Below are 20,510 nucleotides of genomic sequence, written 5' to 3' on the forward strand. Positions count from 1 at the left end.
ACATTGTCATAGTAGCAAAGAGGAGACCAACTGAATCAACATCCGAAAAAAGAATCAAAACCTGAAAAAAGAAACCCAGAAAGGAAACAAATAACCTCACACAAAACAAGGTAAACTTACACTAGGCAGTCTGAAGTGGTACTAAGTTTACACATCTGGTTCATGCTGTTTGGTACATTTAGTGCATCTCTAGACACTCTTGTGTAACTTTATAAAACCTAATAGACGGCTCGGTTTATGCCATGTTTGCAGAACAAATGTTGGCACATGGGGCCACATCATACAAAAATGGTCACATTTATGAAACTGTGTGCCTCCCACAATTCAGTAAAAAGGTCCTAAATGTGTGCAAACCATGTGATTTGGCCAGGATTTATTAAGAGTCACGTGCCGGAGAACCATGGTGGGGGTTACTGACTTATGTATAATCTTTTGCACACAGGGCATATATGCCTGTTTTTTTGGTTCAATTTAAAAAGGCATTACCAACTCGACTAACATAGTTAAACTTTCAGGGTACATCAGGTGCCCTGTGCACAGTGCCATGGCGCACCAAGTGTTCCTTGTCTGGAAGACAGCATGCTCCACCAGTGCCAATTCTGAATCAAAGGTCACAGTGCTAGATCCTTTTGTACCGCCATATACTGTATGGTAGCATCATACATAACAACTTTAAAGTATCAGTCCTCGCATATACCACATAATGGCAGGACAAGAGACCTATATAAACAAAAGAATTTGGAATTAGTTTGAAGATGGATGCAGTACAATATATGTTTCTTTTTTTTTCTGAAATCCACTGTATAAAATACGTATATAGTCCCTCACATTTTTAACGATTAACGACTAATGATTAACGTTTGCAAACGAGATTGTTTATCGTTAACCTGAAATCGTTCACCATATTACACAGAACGATAATCGTTAGTTACGATCGTTACTATGATCGTTATTGCGATCGTTACTATGATCGTTTATACCTTCTGATCGCAGAAAAACAATGAACAACGTGCAATTACACTAAACGATTAGTGAAAAAATGCGGAACTTGAGCGAACGAACGTGGAATTACAGCGAACGATTAACGAACGATTAACAATAATTTTAGGTTCAGATCTAAATCAATGATCAACCACATATAAATGATTTTTTTGTGCAATTACACAGAACGATTATCTTTTAAATTCGAACGATTTAACGATTTTTCACATGATAATCGTCCCGTGTAATAGGGCCCTTAGCCTTTTGGTCAGTATTTTGCTATCAAAGCCAGTAGTGAATTGGAACCACAAACTATGTTTAATGGCAAAAAAACATTGCAGTTAAAAATAACATTATTTATTTGCCATTAAAATGGCGGCCATCCACAAATTTCAACAGTGTGTGAACATAACCTTTCTGTGTTTTAATCAAACTGCAGTCCATGTTCCCTTAGTGTCGATATTTGACCTTTTTCTGTTAAAAAAAAGTGACCAAACACAGGAAAGATGAGATGGCTATTATATAAAACTATGGAGGAGGGGTGGTATTGTATGACAGAATATTTTAGGGACTGACTTCTATGTAGGAGACTATTGGGGAGGGCTGGCTACTATATAAGAGACTATTGTAGGGACTGACTTCTATATAAAACACAATTAGGGAGGGCTGGCTACTATATTGGGCACTATTGAAAGGACTGGCTACTTTATAAGACAGTATTAGAAGGGCTGGCTACTATGTGGGGCTCTAATAGTCGGCCTGGCTAGTATATGGGGCACTATGTGGGGGGGGGGGGGGGCTACTACATGGGGCACAATTATGGGATTACCTACTGCTTGGGGGATTAAAGGGTAACTACCATGTGGGGACAATTATTTTAGGATAGGTAGTGCCAGGAACGCTGCACGCTGATCTGACAGTACCAGAAACACTGCATGCACTCTTCATTAAATATTAAGGTTGGCCCACGACTTTCTCCAATTTTTTTATTTTGGCCCACTGTGTATTTGAGTTTGACACCCCTGAGCTAGAAGGAGAGCTGGTAGCAATTAGTTATATAGTTAGAATCAGTTTAGCACCGTATGTAATGCTGCAGGGCCATTTTGGTGGTGATTGGTCCCCTATAATTGTCCTCAGTTGATATACAACCTGCATGATGGACAGGTGGACTAGGACTGCCTGTGCTTGGTCTCTTCTTTTGAACAGGGAGAAGACCAAATATAATCTTGGAGGGAGCACGGGCCAAAGTTTAGCCATATGTATGATTTAAACATAAAAAACAAACAATCTGGAGACAAGAGAGGGGGAAAAGTGACCATGTTTTTGTAGCACTGGATAACCCTTTTAAGTTACCAACCAGTGCAATGCCTTAAAAAGCAGTGGCCAGACTGTGTATGGATTGATAGATAATTATAGTATATATGTATAGAGATCTAGGAGAAGATTTATCTAATTTTAAATTTTGCCGGTTTCCTGCCACTGGATTTATCAATAGGCACACAGCAGAGGGTGCTGCGCATCAGGCAAAAAAATCTATGCCAGCTAGCGTAGATTTTAGCCTAGTTTCTGACTAATCTGACCGCACAAATTTATAAAGTTGTCCTGGTGCTTTTCCAACCTCTGTCCACCCACATGGTGCATTGGTGCATAAGGCTCAAACTTAAACAGTTTTTGCACAGGGGTAGGGGGAGGTCCTTGCGCAAAACTTTGTGATATGATAGACACAGACATTCAATAATGGGCCCCAGAGTGTATATAATGTAAAAAAATAATATATATATATATATATATATATATATATATATGTGTGTGTGTGTATATATATATATATATATATATATATATATATATATATATATATATTAGCTATTTATCTACCAGCCAGACTTAGGGCTGAGTTGTAGTCAGTAACCTAGACAATGAGCTGTTAACAATGACAACAGTCGGAGGGAATAACCAGCTTATCAGCAAAAGGGGACAAGTTTGCCAATTGAATGTGAGTGCAAAGATATGCACTATTACTTGACAAACTCTACAAGTTTAGCAATGTTAGGTGAGATTGGAATATCCCTTGAATCTGCATTTTTGCACATTTTGAATATTAACTCTGCCTATTGCATTCTACATCATATTTAGCATTCATCATCTATCTGTATTTCTCAGTATGCTTGATAATCATTATTTTTCTCCTTTTATCCGTAGGATGGCAAAGTAGCTAAAAATTAAATGTTAAACATTTTAGTAGAACATATGTTGTTGTATAGTCTGGTAGGTCTGCAAGTTGGTTTAAAATTAGTAATTCTCAGCAGCCCTACAATTCACTTCTATAGTTATAAGGGTTTTGCTATTGAAAAATAACAAACTGTACAATACAATTTGGCCCCCACCATAGTCACATGACAGCTGACAGATGTAAACATTCATTGGCCTGTCACTATAGACTGAATATCAGTCCTGTGCCCAGCAGCGACCTGTAGTCACAATGGACAGCATGTCAGCATACATGAAGAAACATTAATAGAGTAGAGAGATTTTAGCAGAATTGGTAACACTATTATATCACACAGTGATTTTTAAAAATTTTTAACCTTGGATAACAACAGTATGTTAGACATACTGACATTTTTGGTATATGCACTGGCACTGGCAGTCATTGTGTATATTATAGGACCTCTAGGACCGGGACTTGGGCCTGTCATAGGATTTTACTTGCTGTAACGATTTTACGCTCCTTATTTCTGCTAAATCTGAACTCCTGTTATATCTGACCTTGTTTCTGACTACTCTTTGGCTCTGCAACTTGGTCTGGCCCATCCGTCATTTTGTTTTGTCTGTCCTTGTCCTGTTTTTTTTGTGCCCCCTTATTCCAACGTAAGGAACGGCTTCTTGTTGTCCACCATCATTCAGGGTGGTCTTGAGACAAGTAGGCACGGACAGTGGGTGTGTGCCCTGATCTGCCCTGACAGTTTATTTGTAGACTAATATCATGGTGATGCATACAGATGTAGCAGACATAATTTTAACCAGTGGTGTTAAAAAGAATACCACAGTGCACCTACACTATTTGCATATTCCATTGTCCATTGATTTGAATGTGCTATGCAAATAACATAGAACCCAAAATTATCATTCGATACCTTACAGAAATATGTTAAAAGCTTTATGTATGTATAAAATGTGTAGGTCTGTAAAAGAGCTGTAGACCCAAGACTACAGAAATCCAAGACTATTTGCACAACTGTGTAATCTTTTTATATCAAGTGCAGTAGAACAATAAAAAATTTTTTTTTATAGATGGACATAACCATTAACATTAATTTTAAAGCAAAACATAAGAATAGGGCATAATAGGGCACCTTTCCTAGAAAGAATATTGTTAGTGCTCTCCATATTAGACATTATACAGCATGAGAAACAGTTGCTATTAGGGTGCCTTCACACGTAAAGGATCTGGAGCGGATTTCACATCGCGAATTTGCAGCGAAATCCGCTGCGGATCCAGTGCGGATTAGCTGAGGGGGACCGGAGCCAGGAGCCCCACATGCAGCCGCGGCCCCTAACAGGTAATGTATGCTCTTGGCAGCGGGCTGTGGGGGTTAACTCACATACTCACAGCAGGATGTCAATCCCGCTGCGAGTATGTGTTCTCATAGGGACTTAGCACTTATCAGCCTGACCAGTGAATTCAGCTTTTCTTTGCCCAGTCTACAAACTGCACAGGCTTTTTGTTTGCTCTTCCTCCACACTCATCCCCCTCAGCGCCTCTATACATTATAATGGACACAGCAAACTTGTCTTTACTTTGCTCCTCTGTAATGCCGACGGTTTTGCATGATAATGAACAAATAAGAAGTGAGCGTGGGAGGCTGTAAAAGAGTTTCTTAAAATCGCTTGTACTATTGATCTCTGCAAAAATATTTTAAAAGACAGTTACACTTTAAGCATGAAGTGATATAATTTAAAAGGTGGTTTTCTGAAAAATTAATAAATGTAGCAATAAAAATGGAGAGTGAATATCAAATGATAAGGGGTCTGGGATCAGTTGACAATTGTGTTACCAGCTGAGAATGTGCCCTGCATACTCTGCACTCTAATATTCTTCAAATCCGTGCTCACCTTTTAGTAAATCCAGCATGGGCCATGGGGTCAGGGATTTATGTAAGACCGGCATACAAGTGAAGTGCTGCAGTGGTTGACCTTCTGGAAGTTTCTGTCCATAGGATCTCTGAAGCTCAGCAAGAGGGGCCATTGGATTTTTGGTCACATCATTTACCAAGGCCCTTCTCCCTTGATTACTTAGCTTGGTAGGACAGCCAGCTTCAGAAGGAGTCCTGGCTATTCCAAACTTCTTCCACTTAAGGATTATGAAGACATTCCCAAAAGAAATTACTGTACTCTTGGGAACCTTCAGTGCAGGAGAAACGTTTTGTACCCTTCTCCAGATCTGTGCCTCCACACAGTCCTGTCTCTGAGCTCTACAGGCCATTCTTTTCCCCTCATGGCTTGGTGTTTGCTCTGATATACCTTGTCACCTGTGAGACCTTATGAAGACAGGGCTCTGTTATTTGAAATACTGTCAAGTCTACTGAACTTATCACAGGTGACCTTAACCCCTAGGACATACAGATACGCCACGGCCGTCTGTCACCAGAAAACCCTGGACATACCTGTTTTTTTGGCTGATAGTTGTCTTAGAGCGATAATTTGCCAAGTCGGCATCTTTGTGCGCCTGTACTGTTATTAGACCCCCACCCCCCACCCTTTGTGCCCCCATACTGTAATTAATTTGTATTTATGTAATTCAGTACCTGGTGCTGTAAATTAACTTATATTAGGCTCCTTTCCACCATGCTATAAAAAGGCCTGCTCTTGCCAACATACTGTAAAAATGGAAAAAAAAAAAAATAAATAAAAAAACAGCAAAGCAACTTACATGTCCTCTTCTTAAAGGTGAACAAAGGTCTTCTCTGCCTAAAGCAATCTGCAATATACAGAAGGAATTCTTGGTTTCTTTATAGTTTCAACCGTGTGTGAGTCTTAAAGGTAATGTATCATCATAACATCTATTACTCAAATCAACTTTTAATTGTAAACATACATGAATTTTTGGTAATAGTATTTCTAACACTTATTATATCTCCCTCCCCCTCCTTTAGAGCTCTTAAAATGGGTACATAGCAACACATCTTCCTTTCCAATTGGCTCTGTCTTATGGTTTTATTGACTTGGAATAAGTGAACATGAATATCCAACAATTTAAAGTCATTGCCATTCAAATTAAACGGAAATCTTCATTTACTGGAGCATCCCAATTATTGAACCCTTTTCTGATAAAGCTAAATAATGTTGAGAACCTAGTTAAAATGCTTTAGACAAAACAAGTTGGACCACACAATAAAGTAAACAAAAGCTAGCAGGTACCTATGTTGGCCTTAACCTAATAATGACCCAGTGGATTTTGCCAACCCATGCTGTACCGGCACCTGTCACCAGACGACCTATGCGGTATCCGTACAGCACAGCACCATAAAGTGAGCTTGGGAGCTATCGGCAGCTGGGCCCTTACTTATAATGACAGGCCACAGTGATCATGCGTCAGCCTGTCAATAACCCCTTGAATGCTGTTATCACTGCACAATCGCACCGCTTAAGTGTATGTGACAGGAGCAGCTCCTGTTACTTACCGATCGGGAACCCTGCAGTGTGGTTGTGGGTGTCCCAATTGCTTTCCCGAACTGCTGGAGGTCTCTTACCTTCCTCCATGCAGTCCGATTGGCAATCTTGTCTTTGAACCTTCCTCAGGTCATTGTTCGATCTATTAAAATAAAACAATAGTGTTCCCATATTGTTAATGGCATAAAGTTGGAAATAAATGCCATGATTGCTGACTTTGTTACATTATATACAAAAAAAAAATTTAAAAAGTGATCAAAACATCTTCTCTACATAGCTATGAAAACTAGAAAAACTAGAGATAATGGCACAAAAAATGACACCCCATACAGCCCTGTAGGTGAAAAACTAAAACCGCTATAAGAGTCACAATAGAGCAATTTTAATAATAATTATTGCAAAAAAAGTTTTACTATGAAAAAAATAATAAAAGCTATAATATCTTGCATACTGTTTTGTTCAGACTGAGATATAAAATAAGGATAACATGTCAGTTTCACTGTAAAGATTTTTGGAGTTCTGTCATATATTTTTTGGTAGATTAAAAGGCACCATTACAAAGTACACTTGTTCCTGAAAAAAACAAGCCCTTTCATGGCCCCTGTAGAAATAAAGGCACTGTAGCTCTTAGAAGGCGAGGAAAAAATGAAAATTGGCGCAGTCATTTGTAATTTGAAATCCTTAGTTGTTTCCTCCAACTAATTTTCATCTCTGTGCCCCTGAGTATCCTAAAGTATTTTTAGATTTGCAGATTAGATTTATTGATTTACAGAACTTCCAGGTCACAGGGGTCAGCAATGTTCAGGTGAGTGGTGTTTCAGCAGGGCAGGGCTAAAACAGGCCAGGATTCTGTTGCAATAGCATCTGTCCTCTCTATATTACACTGCCCAGACACTGTAAATCTTTATAGTACAATACAAATATTGTTCCTTCATTTATATCAACTTATTCTGCAGTGCTCTACAGAGATTGTAGTCACTTACAGTATATTGGTCCCTGTCCTCAATGAGGCTGACAATATTTTGGAGAGTGTGATACAATCCATACAAACATTGGGGGACATAGACGCAGCTGTTATCCCAGGACTCCAACACTACAAAGCAACATGGCTAACCTCTGTGCCTTCCACAACATAGCTAACCTCTGTGCCTCCCATAGCTATCAGTTCCTGGTCATGCTTCCCTAAGGCCCTGTTCACACTACGGAATGAGCGACGCTAAGGACCCCCGCCTGTGGACTCGGTGACAAATACTGCCTGCTATGTCTATCAATGGGAGGCTCTCGCACCTTTGCTCTCCGTTCCAAGAATTGACGTGTCAATTCTTTGAACAGAGAGCTGCGCAAAGCGGAGGGTGTCCGCTTTTTATTTTCACAATGACATCCATTATTACTGCATTTTAATTGACTTCAATGCAATGCATTGAAATCAATTGAATGACAACCTCCCAATGTGGACAGTGTATTAAATAACGGACATTGTTTGCACGGACGTCAAGATAATGATCATGAGAATTATTTTCACACGTCTTTTACAAACGATGGACAGTATATTTTAGTGGTTTACACAGTTTTTAATTTTTTACTGTCCTTTCACCATCTTTACTATTAAATTCAATGGACTCTTTAAATAAAGACACACCCAAAGGCAAACAGTCCACCTGAACTATAATAATGTACCAACAGCTTTATTGTAATGGCAGATTTCCAAAATGTGAAATGACTGACTAATTTTGAACTCAAAATGCCGGATTTCATTGAACCCCTTAGTGACCAACTTATCGGATTTTTACGGCGGTCACTACTGGGCTTTATTCTGTCACTGTCGGCTTTTTATGGCGGGACAGAATAAATTGTACTGATGCAGGAGCGCCGGTACAGCAGGAGATCAGCTGTCAGCTCCTGCTGCAACTTCCCGGATCGGTAATTTACCGCTCTGGGTAGTTTTAACCCGTTATATGCCTGTCAAGTCATGACAGCGGCATATAAAACGGGTTTCGGTCAGGTGCGGTACTATACTCACCTGATCAGAAGTCCTGCGGCGAGGTCCGGGCCTCCGATCGTCTTCATGGCAATCCCGGGAGCCTTCTACACTGGTCCTGGGTAAAGCCTCAAGAGGCATGGCTGTGTAAATTGCCTGTCAGCTCGATGCTGACATAGGCAATACACTGTACTACGGTATTAGTGCAGTGCAGTGTCGGACTGGAGTGCCTTGGGCCCACCAGGGGAAATCATTCTTGGGGCCCACCCTTCAGCCACCATACTTATGTATGGTAACATTAATAAGGGTCCAGTTACACGGCGTGATATGGGGCAGTGTAGGGCTGCAAACGATTGCTAATCAGCAGGGCAGGAATACACAGAGATGTGTGGCCGACAGCAATGATTATTACAGCCGCACAAAAGATCAAATCAGCGGAATATCTGGCATTTGCTCGCTTGTCAGCTGATCTCTGGCACTTTTACATGGGGCTTCCTAGGAGCGCTTGTTACCGATAATTGGCCGCTTTAATTGGGCTATAAGACAATTTTCTTTGCATGATAACACTGTATACTACTGTATGCTACCAATAACACCAGTATATAAAGAGCAAATATCCCCATACATATTACTGCCATACTATCACTGACCAAATCCAGTATACCAAGACTGATATTACCAATAATACCAGTATATAGGAGGGAAATATTATCACCATACATATTACCACCATACTGTTACTGACCAAATCCTGTATACCAATAATACCAGAATACAAGGGGGAAATAATACACCACACCACAACCATCACCAACATATCGTTACTGACCAAATCCAGTATACTAAATCCAATAAAACACAGTACCAGATTAAAAGTGACAAATAATACCACCACAACAACACCACTGACTAATACCATCACATACTGACTAACACCACCACTGCTACTGAATAATCCTCTGTACACTATCACCTCATCCAGTCATATAGAGGTAGCCCAAGCCCTACACAGCTCTGTACACCATATACATCACAGTGCAGTTATATCAGGTGACTCACGGGGGGACGTCTTCTCTAATCAGAGTTCTTCCTTCTCCTTCTTCTCCATCTGCCCTGGGCCATTATGAGAACTTCTCTGAGCCAGGAATCCACAGAATCTGCCAGAGAAGAAACATATTAGGTTCCTCATTATGTCACCATCCTCATCTCTATACAAACTGCACATCTGTAATGGCCCCTTTACACCCTCATTTAGTAGGTAGCCCTGACACTATGTACATTTTTTTTATATATATATATATATCCCTTATAGTATATGGTCCCCTCTGTGTAGACACCTTATAGATGGTCCTTTTTTCAGTCCTCCATATAGATAGCCCCCAGTGTTGTCCATGCCCCATATAGGTAGACCCCTTATGTTGTCCATCCCCATATATATATATATATAGCCCCCTCATGTTGTCCTTCTTCAATATAGATAGACCCCTTATGTTGTCCATTCCCCCCATATAGCCCCCTCATGTTGTCCATCCACCTATAGCCCCCTCATGTTCTCCATCCACCTATAGCCCCCTCATGTTCTCCATCTCCCCCCCATAGCCCCCTCATGTTGTCCATCTCCCCCCATAGCCCCCTCATGTTGTCCATCTCCCCCCTATAGCTCCCTCATGTTGTCCCCATATAGCCCCCTCATGTTGTCCATCCACCTATAGCCCCCTCATGTTGTCCATCCACCTATAGCCCCCTTATGTTGTCCATCTCCCCCCATAGTCCACTTATATTGTCCATTTCCCCCTTATAGCCCCCTCATGTTGTCCATCTCCCCCCTATAGCTCCCTCATGTTGTCCATACCCCCGTCGTTTCCGTCTCCCCCCTATAGCCCCCTTATATTGTCCATCTCCCCCTTATAGCTCCCTCTTGTTGTCCATTCCCCCCTATAGCCCCCTCATGTTTACATCTCCCCCCTATAGCTCCCTCATGTTGTCCATTCCCCCCTATAGCCCCCTCATGTTGTCCATCTCCCCTCTATAGCTCCCTCCTGTTGTCCATCTCCCCCCATAGCCCCCCTCATGTTGTCCATTCCCCCCATAGGGCCCCCTCATGTTGTCCATCTCCCCCCTATAGCTCCCTCATGTTGTCCATCTCCCCCCATAGCCCCCCTCATGTTATCCATCCCCCCCTATAGCCCCCCTCATGTTGTCCATCTGCCACCTATAGCCCCCTATAGCCCCCTCATGTTGTCCATAGTAGCCAGTGCCCCCATAGTAGCCAGTGCCCCCATAGTAGCCTGTGCCCCCCAAAACAACAAACCAGTTACTCACCTGTCCGGCGGCCCCAGCAGCTCCTCTCTGGGCAGCGCGTCACTCCCGACATCCTCCGGCACAGGCAGCGGGGTACACAGAGACTGCCTGTGCCGGAAGTTTCCGGCTGCACGACACATCCAGGACACAGGCAGCGTCTCTGTACCCCGCTGCCTGTGCCGGAGGATGTCGGGAGCGCGCTGCCGGGAGAGGAGCTGCTGGGGCCGCCGGATGGGTGAGTTCCTGGACCGCCCGCCCCTCCTATCGCTGCTTAACTGAGTCGATCAGAAGCCCAGGAAAGTGCTGCTCATTGCACTTTCCTGGGCTTCTGATTAACTATCAGCTGAGCGGGCGGAGGGGATGGCTCAGGGCTGCTCACTATGCATATGCATAGTGAGCGGCAATAGAGGGGGCGGGCGGGACGGCAGGGGCCCCCTAGGACGCAAGGGCCCCCGGGCAGCCGCCTACCCTGCCCAATGGATAAGACAGCTCTGCCCAAAAGCCCTTGTTAGGTCTAAAACTATAAAGAAAACAGAGGTTTTCAAGCTGTTGTGATACAGGCAGTGTATACACACACTATATAAGCTGTTGTGAGACAGGCAGTGTATACACACACTGTATAAATTGTTGTGAGACAAGCAGTGTATACACACACTGTATAAGCTGTTGTGAGACAGGCAGTGTTTATACACTGTATAAGGTGTTGTGAGACAGACAGTCTATACCCACTGATAGTGTACACAGCAGTATATTGTGTGTGTGGGATAATAGCTGTTATCTTGCTACTACTGATTTGTGCAGTCTGCGTCCAGTGAAGGTGTTCACCAGCCCTTTATTTCTATTGTTGTAAAAACAATTTTATATCCGGTATATGGCTGTATACTGTAAGGGATAATACCTTTTATCTTGCTACTTCTGATTTGCGCAGTCTGCTACCAGTAAAGGCGTTGACCAGCCCTTTAATTCTATTGTTTTAAAAGCAATTCTATACCCGGTATTCGGCTGTATACTGTTAGCACACAGTATAAAGCAAAGTTCACACTCAGCGTTCCTTTTTTTTTTTTTGTAACTAATGCGTTTGCGTGTGTTAACAAGATCCCATGTTTAGATCATATTTACACCCACAGTGCATTTTTTCACCACTTCCAACTCTGCTATTCACAAGTCTCACTTTCATATATTGCACTTAAGTTATTTTATATATATTGCACATATGTTTGTTTTTTGTTTATTCAGTACGGGATAATACCTCTTATCTTGCTAATTAAGATTTGCGCAGTCTGTGTCCAGTGAAGGCGTTGACCAACCCTTTATTTCTATTGTTGTAAAAACAATTCTATATCCAGTATACAGTTGTAGGCTATGTTCACACTACGTATATTTCAGTCAGTATTGTGGTCCTCATATTGCAACCAAAACCAGGAGTTGATTAAAAACACAGAAAGGATCTGTTCACACAATGGTGAAATTGAGTTATGGATGATTAGTTTATCATACTAATTATATAACTTATTTTTTCTTCAACAAAAATACCCACCAACTTTGAATTGAAACCAGCATGCCAGCGCACGTCCACCGACCTTTATGCAGCGAGTCACCTGCTGAGAGGCAATGCTGGCAAGGCAACACCAAAGGCAGAGTTCATTTTTTTGTTTTCTTAAAAATTCTTATTTTTTTGTTAATAAAAATGTTATTTGTAAATGCAGTGTTTGTCTTTATTTTTTGCATTCCTTTTTATTATGCAGCTTGCTGCACGTTTTTCTCCCAGTATATTACACACCCCAGTTTAAGGCTCCCGGCATATTACTCACCCTGGCGTATCTCTAAACGAATCTGTCTCAGCCACTCTGGGCTTTTGTATTTTTAGGTCCGACCATTTTCTTTAGATCTGTCCCGATATTTTTCTTACATTAAACTGCCTCCGCAAGCCGACTATTATTTTGTTGAAATTTTTTTTATGCAGATTGGGATTTGGAACTGATCCCTTTGTGAGATTGTAATCCATTCTGTCCATGAATTGGACCCGGTATTTGGCTTCAGCAAAACCGAATGGGTGGGGGTGGGTGGTGGGGGGGATCTTTGGGCCATGTTTTCTTTTCAGCTCTGAAAATACGTGGGGTCCTGGTATTCATTGTGCATACGTATTGCGTCATACATACGCATGAGCGAATGCGTAATATATACGCACAACCTAATACTACCCAAGTAACGCTAGACCAAAAGGTACACTTCTACTTTACGTTCATTTAACCAGGCATGCTTCTCCTGCTGTCCCATATGCATTCCAGAGGTGTTGGCATAATTTCCTGAGGTTTCATTGTGCACTTGGTGACCTCCTAGTGGTCGAATCTTGATTTCCAGGTCCCAAGGATTTTTCTCCCATAGACTATAATGGGATTCGATTTTCGTTCGAATAGTGGAATATTGGGAGCTATTCAAATTGAATCCAATCGAATCAAATATTTCACTATTCGCTCATTTCTAATAAGAACACTATAGATCTTGCAATGTGGCGACAGTTTTTATCCTTTTTTTAGGAAGATAGTTTCTATTGTGTCAAAGTGGTAATAAAAAAAAAAACTATGCAAACTTGGTATCGACATAACCATAGTGACAAAGAGAATACAATAATTATGTTATTTTCGCCGCATGCTGAATAGCGTATGTTTGATATTTAAAAAACAGGGAAAATGAATCTTTTTTTCCAATTTTTCATGATATTTAGATTTTTTAAACAAAAAAATCACACAAGATAGTGACCAAATTTTGCCCCTAATATAAAGTACAATATGTCACAAAAAAACCCATCTCACAATCGCTAGCACACATTAATGCATCACAGCGTTATAACTGCATAAATTGAGACAGGTCAGATTTTTAAAATTTAGCTTCGTCATTAAAGCCCAAGCTAGCTGCAGCACTAGCGGGTTAAAAAAAAAAAAAAAAAACCTGAAAGAAAAAACATCATGTGAACATAGCCCAAGACTGTACTTATACACAGTCAGGCTATGTTCCTGCAACGTCTTTTTTTAGAGGAAAACCAGCCTTTTTTTTTTTTCATAATGATTATGATCATTATTTATGACTGCCATTATATAATGATGGCCAGTATAAAATAATGGCCTAGGGATGCCAAGAAAACATGGATACAGCCTATGTCACCCCTCAGCCATCCTTTCTAGATTCTTTCTGGGTACTTTAATTCACCTATTCCATGTATTACTCTGGTGGACTATCTGTAAACCCACTCCAGCCCTAATATGGCTTTCTTGTAAACTTGCAGGAAAGGAAAATATAAAAAAATTCCAAACTCCTTGGAAACACCAGCGCTGTCTTCACAAAGTCATGGGACCAAAGTTTTAGGTGAAAGAAATAAAAAGCGTTTATTTCAGATAGCACAAATATAACTCGTTGTCAGAGCCTAAGCTCTCTTCATCAGATACAGTGCACTGCAATTTTCCACGGCCCCCACTCAGGGAGCATCCCAGCGTGCTACTCCATACTAGCTTGCAGTCTTCAGCACCAGGATCATTCGGACTCTACATCGGTACCCCATTTCAGGGGTGATATGCATTAAGCCCAAGGGGCAACAAGGTAAGACTTCTACTCACCTTACCTTCCTTTTCCCTTACTGTACGGTATCACACAAGACACCGCCTCTCGCCTGTTCCCTTTTTTTCCCTCTACTATTTTTCTTGTAAACTGGTGCTGAAAGCTGTTCACAATATTCTATGTGTGGTCTGACAAGTGATTTGTACAGCGGTAGACCTATTTCCTTGGTGTCTGCATGTATGTCACTGCATCAATGTTCCTGTGATCTTATTTGCCTTGGCACCAGCTGCCTGATACTGGTTGCTACAGTAAAACTCATAAGTTCTTTTCTACGACAGGTTTCCCGGTGTTTTCCCATTTAGTAAAAAGTCTTGCGCTGGATTTTCCTTTCCCTTGTGCATAATCTTACATTTATCAGTGTTGGGAAGAGAAATTAATTCATGAATCAGGGTTGGGAAGGCAAATGAATAAATGAACAATATACCTAAAGGTCCAATAGGCCTCACTAAGGAGCCAGCCTTTCCTAATAGACCAATTAAACTTCAAACACTAGTCATATAATAATTATAAGATTATAGTTGGGTCAGAAAGAAATTTAGTTTACAACTTTCTAGTCTGCAGTTATATGTGTATATTTTGCCTGATATAACAAGTGTTTGGAAATGTACAGAATGTAATTAAATCTGCAGCCGATACATCACTGCAAACAGTTTTGGTAATCCCATTCACATGTATTGTATTTTGCTGTGGAGTTTTGTGGGATATGAACACATTAGCAGCCTTTACTGTGAACTGTAAAAAGATAATTACAATCACAATAACCTGCACCAGCTCTTCCAGCTGCAAAAACACATCTATATTTTATTACAGACACAGGCGACATGTCTATTTTTACACACTGTCCGAGAATTTACGTAGAGTTCACAACCTGAGAGTGAGTGGCCTCTTTGCTTGAATTAGCCCCTACGAAATAATGACCAAAAAAACAATGATTGCATTACTTTGGTTGTTATGGAAAGAAAAGTATTTTGGTCTGTTAATAATAAGGGATGGGTGACATTTTTCTGCTCTTATTGTGCACATGACTTTGGATGATAATCAAGGCAGAAAAAGTTAAAAACTCACATCAGTTTACGGCTGACCCTTTACTAGTGTGCACAGAAAAATATAAACCCACATTATACTTTCCAAAGGGATGACATAGAGGTGAGAAAAATCCCAGCCTAGGACTTGCCGTTGACTGGGTTACAAATACTGGGCTTGTATCAGTTCCCCTGTAAATGCGGCACAGTCAACTTTAGGCCTGCAGTCACAAGAGTGATATCACTGAGCGCAGAGGGGGAAGGAGTGAAGACACTGGGGGACTGTACCAGAGCCAAATGAGTTTGGGAGTATGGAGGATACTACTTCCTTGAAAAGGAAGGGGGAGATTACCCACAGGGGATGCTATATGGAGGGGTTTGCTAAATCTACCCCAGATTGTGGAGGAAATAGAGGGGTCTGTACAGGACCAGCATCAGCACAGGGCAAGTGCCAGGGCCCGCAGCGCCTCCAGGGGCCCAGAGAGGAGGGGGACCCAGTGTTCTAATGTTCAGCCCCCTCACTGTAGTGCAGCATAAGCGGACTGAACATCAGAAAACCGAGAAAAAGCAGGACCTGCCAGCGGCCTGCAGAGAGAGGTGATTGAAGGACCTGATCACCTCAATACTACAGTGTGGAGATCGTCTGGCAGAGAGGAAGAGGGAGAAGACTGAGCTGTAAGTGCTGTGTGTGAATGTTAGTCAGTCAGTAAATGTGTGCATCAGTCAACAGTGTGTGTCAGTAATGTGTGTGTGGGTGTCAGTCAGTAATGTATGTGTGTGACAGTCAGTAATGTGTGCGTGTAAGTGTGTGTGTGTCAGTCAATATTGTGTGTGTCAGTCAGTAAAATGTGTGTCATTTAGTAATATGTGTCAACCAGTAATGTGTGTGTTAGTCAGTAGTGTATGTGTCAATAAAGTATGTGTTTGTGTATGTTAGTGGTGTCTCAAGGGATTGCATATAGTGGATGAATGGATGAGGGACCTGCTGAGGCTCTGTTGCCCAGGGCCCGCAAAAACCTGGAGCCGACCCTGGGTCTGCAGATTGGTTTAGGCCATTAGAAGCTCTGTTTGAAGCCTCCATTGCTAGGTTCTTCAGTATTTCAAAAGAACATTAATATAACATGCAGAACTATTTTTCGGCAAAACCCAATGGACCCATTTATAAGTTGAGGCGTCCATTGGTGTCTGCTGGGTTGGGAAAGCCATCATACATGGCAGTGTTATCAATACAAATTGTACAAAGTATAACATTCGTTATACATACATTATATGTGAATAAACCCTAACAGTGATGGTGGTAAGGACAGAACCCAAACGATCTCACAGCCCTGTGAGTGGCCCCTACTCTTGTACTACAGGGAATATGGTGGCTATGTTGCTTGTGAACTAGCTCAGTGTTCATGACTTTTTTTACCTGGTGACAAATACTTTTGATCACAGTATTTTAAGAGTGATACCTTTATTGGCCAACAAAAACTGTTAGCTTTCGGGTTTCAAAGGTCCCTTCAAGTTTACAACTGAATGACTTCCCAGAAACAGCACAACATTTTAAGGATTATTTTTTTACAGAAACCAGATGGACCGATCTAGGATATTTGGGTATCTGTCTGCATCAGTTAGTGTCCATTATTGAATGGACCATCCGGCTCTGTTTTGTGGGGCTGTGGACTCTTTGATGGAGGCTCAAAACAGAGCTCCGGTGGAAAGGTGAACCAAGCCTCAGAGGAGGTAGGGTTATATTACAACACGTTGTACATTTGCAACGCACATCTATGGGTTTAATTATTAACTAGGGATGAGCAGACCTCAAGCACACTTAGGTTCGTTCAAACCCTGAACACTCTGCATTTAACTTAGGACGGGTTCACACTGCGTTTTTGCAATCCGTTCAACGTATCCATTTTTAATTGGTTAATTTTGACGGACAGAAAAAAGTAGTCAACACTATTTTTGTGTCCGTTTCGATGTTTTTTGTTTTAATTAATAGAAGTCAATGGAAACATGGATCTAAACGGATGACACAATTGCATCTGTTTTTTTCCATAAAACATATACATTAAACAGATTACAAAAACGCAGTGTGAACCCAGCCTAACTGGTGGTGGAAGAAGTTGGATGCAGCCATCAGGCTGCTTGGAAACATGGATACAGCCATAGACTCCCTAGGGCTGCATCCAACTTCTTCAGTCACTGGTAATCAAATGCAGAGCGTTCAGGTTCGGACGAAGTCAGATGTGCTCGAGATTCGCTCATCTCTATTATTAACCTGTACTTTTCATAGCCAAACATTACATACGTGACCTGCAGCCATTGCGGAAACTACATGTCAGTATTTAAGTTTTTTAAGAAAACAAAAGAAAGGCGTAAAAGCTAAAATGAAGGATTTCATCACTGATTTCCCGTATTTGGTGCAGTATTGTGATATTTGGGGGGAAGCGGCACCTGTCATGTTTACCTCACATAATGGCTCTTGTGGGGCCTCAGTACTTTGAGGTGAGGTTCTCCTCAGTCAGGTGGGGCGGTCAGTGCCGCCATGTTTCACATTAATGAAGTATTAATTGCAGGAGAGCGGCCACCATGTTATCGATCCGCCGGCTATGAGGAGCGGCTCTCTGTGGTCCTCACCATAAAGTGGCTACAGGGGGGTGAGGAGGATTGTGTGAGGAGGACGAGGCGTGGGGCCGCCGAGCACCTCACCGACTAGTATGTGAGGAGACGGTGACAGGGGGGAGGAGGAGCCGCCAACAGCAGCAGCAGCAGCAGCAGCCGCCCGGGACTCCTGCAGCCAGCGCCTTGTATTGTTATCAGTGTGTGAGGAGCAGGAGGAGGAGGACGAGGAGGAGGGAGACAGAGAGGGGAGCGCTTCTCCGAGTGATGCTCTAGCGGGAGAGCGCGGTCTATGAAGGAGCCACCTCGGCCGTGTACAGTGAGGAGGACTGAGCCCGGGCTGCCATCACTTCACAGCACAAGTGCAGCCTCTGCTGGACCCGGACCATCCTGCTGCCCGCCGCCTCCGTTATCCGCCGTGGAGTACAGACAATAGGGAGAGCATCTCCAGTAGAGAGGGACGCATCCACTGTACAGCAGCCCGGGGACTCCTCCCGGGGGGAGGGTGGCAACTGCAGGATTCTCTGGAAATCACCCAGTGTGTGTGCTGGGCACGGGGAGGACGGCACCGCCGCCGCCACCACTGCTGCTATCGCCTCCGCTGCCGGTCACAGATCTGGGACGCTGGGGTGTTATTATTAGTGTTCATCAGAAGCCATCATCACCCGTGTCCTCACTACACCATGTGCCGAAGAGAGCCCGGAGTGCGCTGCTGCCTGCTGCCGACCCTGCGCATCCTGGCGGCCCTGCTGCTGCACCAGGTACTGTACCCGGAGCCTGCACCGCTACACCATGGACAGGGCACCCCTGGCACACATGAACATCTATACAGGGCACACCACACACACATGCAGGGGCACTCCATACACATCCATACATATACAGGGCACTCTATACACTTACAGGGCACTCCATACACATCCATACATATACAGGGCTCTCTATACACTTACAGGGCACTCCACACACATACATACAGGGCACACCACACACACATACAGGGGCATTCCATACATACAGGGCACTCTATACACGTACTGGGCACTCCATACACATCACCATACATACAGGGCACCTCATACATACAGGGCACTCTATACACGTACTGGGCACTCCATACACATCACCACACATACAGGGGCACTCCATCCACATCCATACATACAGGACACTCTATACAGGTACTGGGCACTCCATACACATCACCACACATACAGGGCACCTCATACATACAGGGCACTCCATACACATCACCACACATACAGGGCACCTCATACATACAGGGCACTCCATACACATCACCATACATACAGGGCATCTCATACATACAGGGCACTCCATACACATCCATACATACATGGCACTCTATACTTATCTCCATACATATATAAATGCCATTCTACATACTCTATAGATGCCACCTTACATACTCTTTACATGTCACTCCACATACTCTATATATGCCATGATACACATGCCAGTCTTCATACTGCATATATGGCACTCTACATAGTCAATGATTCTCGCCCTATATACTTTATCCATCTCATTTTGCACGCTGTATGCATGTCTCTCTTTATGCCCTTTACATGCCACTTCTTATAGATCACTTACACATGTTTACTACCTACAGATCAGCACATCCCATTCACTATACACGCCATAGATTTATAGCTTTTCTCTACACCATCCATACTTTATAACAAGTGCTCACCACTGGCTGGTGCACCATGGTACAAGCCTTATACTTGTGGGTTAGTAGGGTCTGGCCCTGGGTGGTCTGTAGAGTGCCTCTCTGCCCCCTGCCCTCATTGTAGCTGGTGTATGGTGTACCTCTATGTAATTCTTATCTCTGCAGGTCCTGTAGGCCTCTTGGGGTCGATGACTTGTACTGCACAGGATTTGTCCCCATGGTATTGGTTGCACCTCCCATGCACCTGCCTGTAGTCAGTGACTGGGTTATCTCATGCTGTACAGTGCAGTGTAGGATCAGGCCATGTGTGTGCACTGCCAGCACCTATGGCACCCTGTGTGCTGCTGCTTCTAGTCCTATTATGCTTTATTCTTCAATCCCCAGTGAGAAGATGAGACTCAGCCTCCTCCATTCTTCTTCCCCATAGGATGTGAAGTGCAGGAGAGTGTGAGAGCTGGATAGTAGGACATTTACTACATACAGTGTGCAGAGGGGGTGAATATGACACCAGCTATTATGTGTCCTGCCAGTCTCAGCCTGTTTTACTTAGTCCACACAAGATTTACATTATTCCCCTACTGCCCTAACAATTGAGTGAGACTTGTACTCTGCACAGTGCCCACCACATGTCTGTGACTCGTGT

General features: G+C 42.7%; 1 protein-coding gene and 1 long non-coding RNA gene across 2 annotated transcripts in view; one reads left to right on the forward strand and one right to left on the reverse strand.

Moving 5' to 3' along the window:
- Positions 1-563: 563 nt before the first annotated feature.
- LOC138783227 (uncharacterized) lies at positions 564-18,358 on the reverse strand. Its single transcript, XR_011361651.1, has 5 exons — positions 18,023-18,358; positions 9,692-9,789; positions 6,735-6,796; positions 5,915-5,962; positions 564-720 (listed from the first exon to the last, which is right to left on the reverse strand). It is a non-coding gene; the product is annotated as an uncharacterized lncRNA (long non-coding RNA).
- The window catches only part of CDH2 (cadherin 2), a 231,529-nt gene continuing 229,320 nt past the window's right edge, over positions 18,302-20,510 (forward strand). Inside the window, exon 1 of the mRNA XM_069957672.1 lies at positions 18,302-18,935. Within this exon, the coding sequence (XP_069813773.1) occupies positions 18,858-18,935 (78 nt within the window). The 5' untranslated portion in view covers positions 18,302-18,857. The remainder of the gene's footprint in view (positions 18,936-20,510) is intronic.

The sequence above is a fragment of the Dendropsophus ebraccatus genome, chromosome 2 (assembly GCF_027789765.1).
Source record: "Dendropsophus ebraccatus isolate aDenEbr1 chromosome 2, aDenEbr1.pat, whole genome shotgun sequence".
Lineage (NCBI taxonomy): Eukaryota > Metazoa > Chordata > Amphibia > Anura > Hylidae > Dendropsophus > Dendropsophus ebraccatus.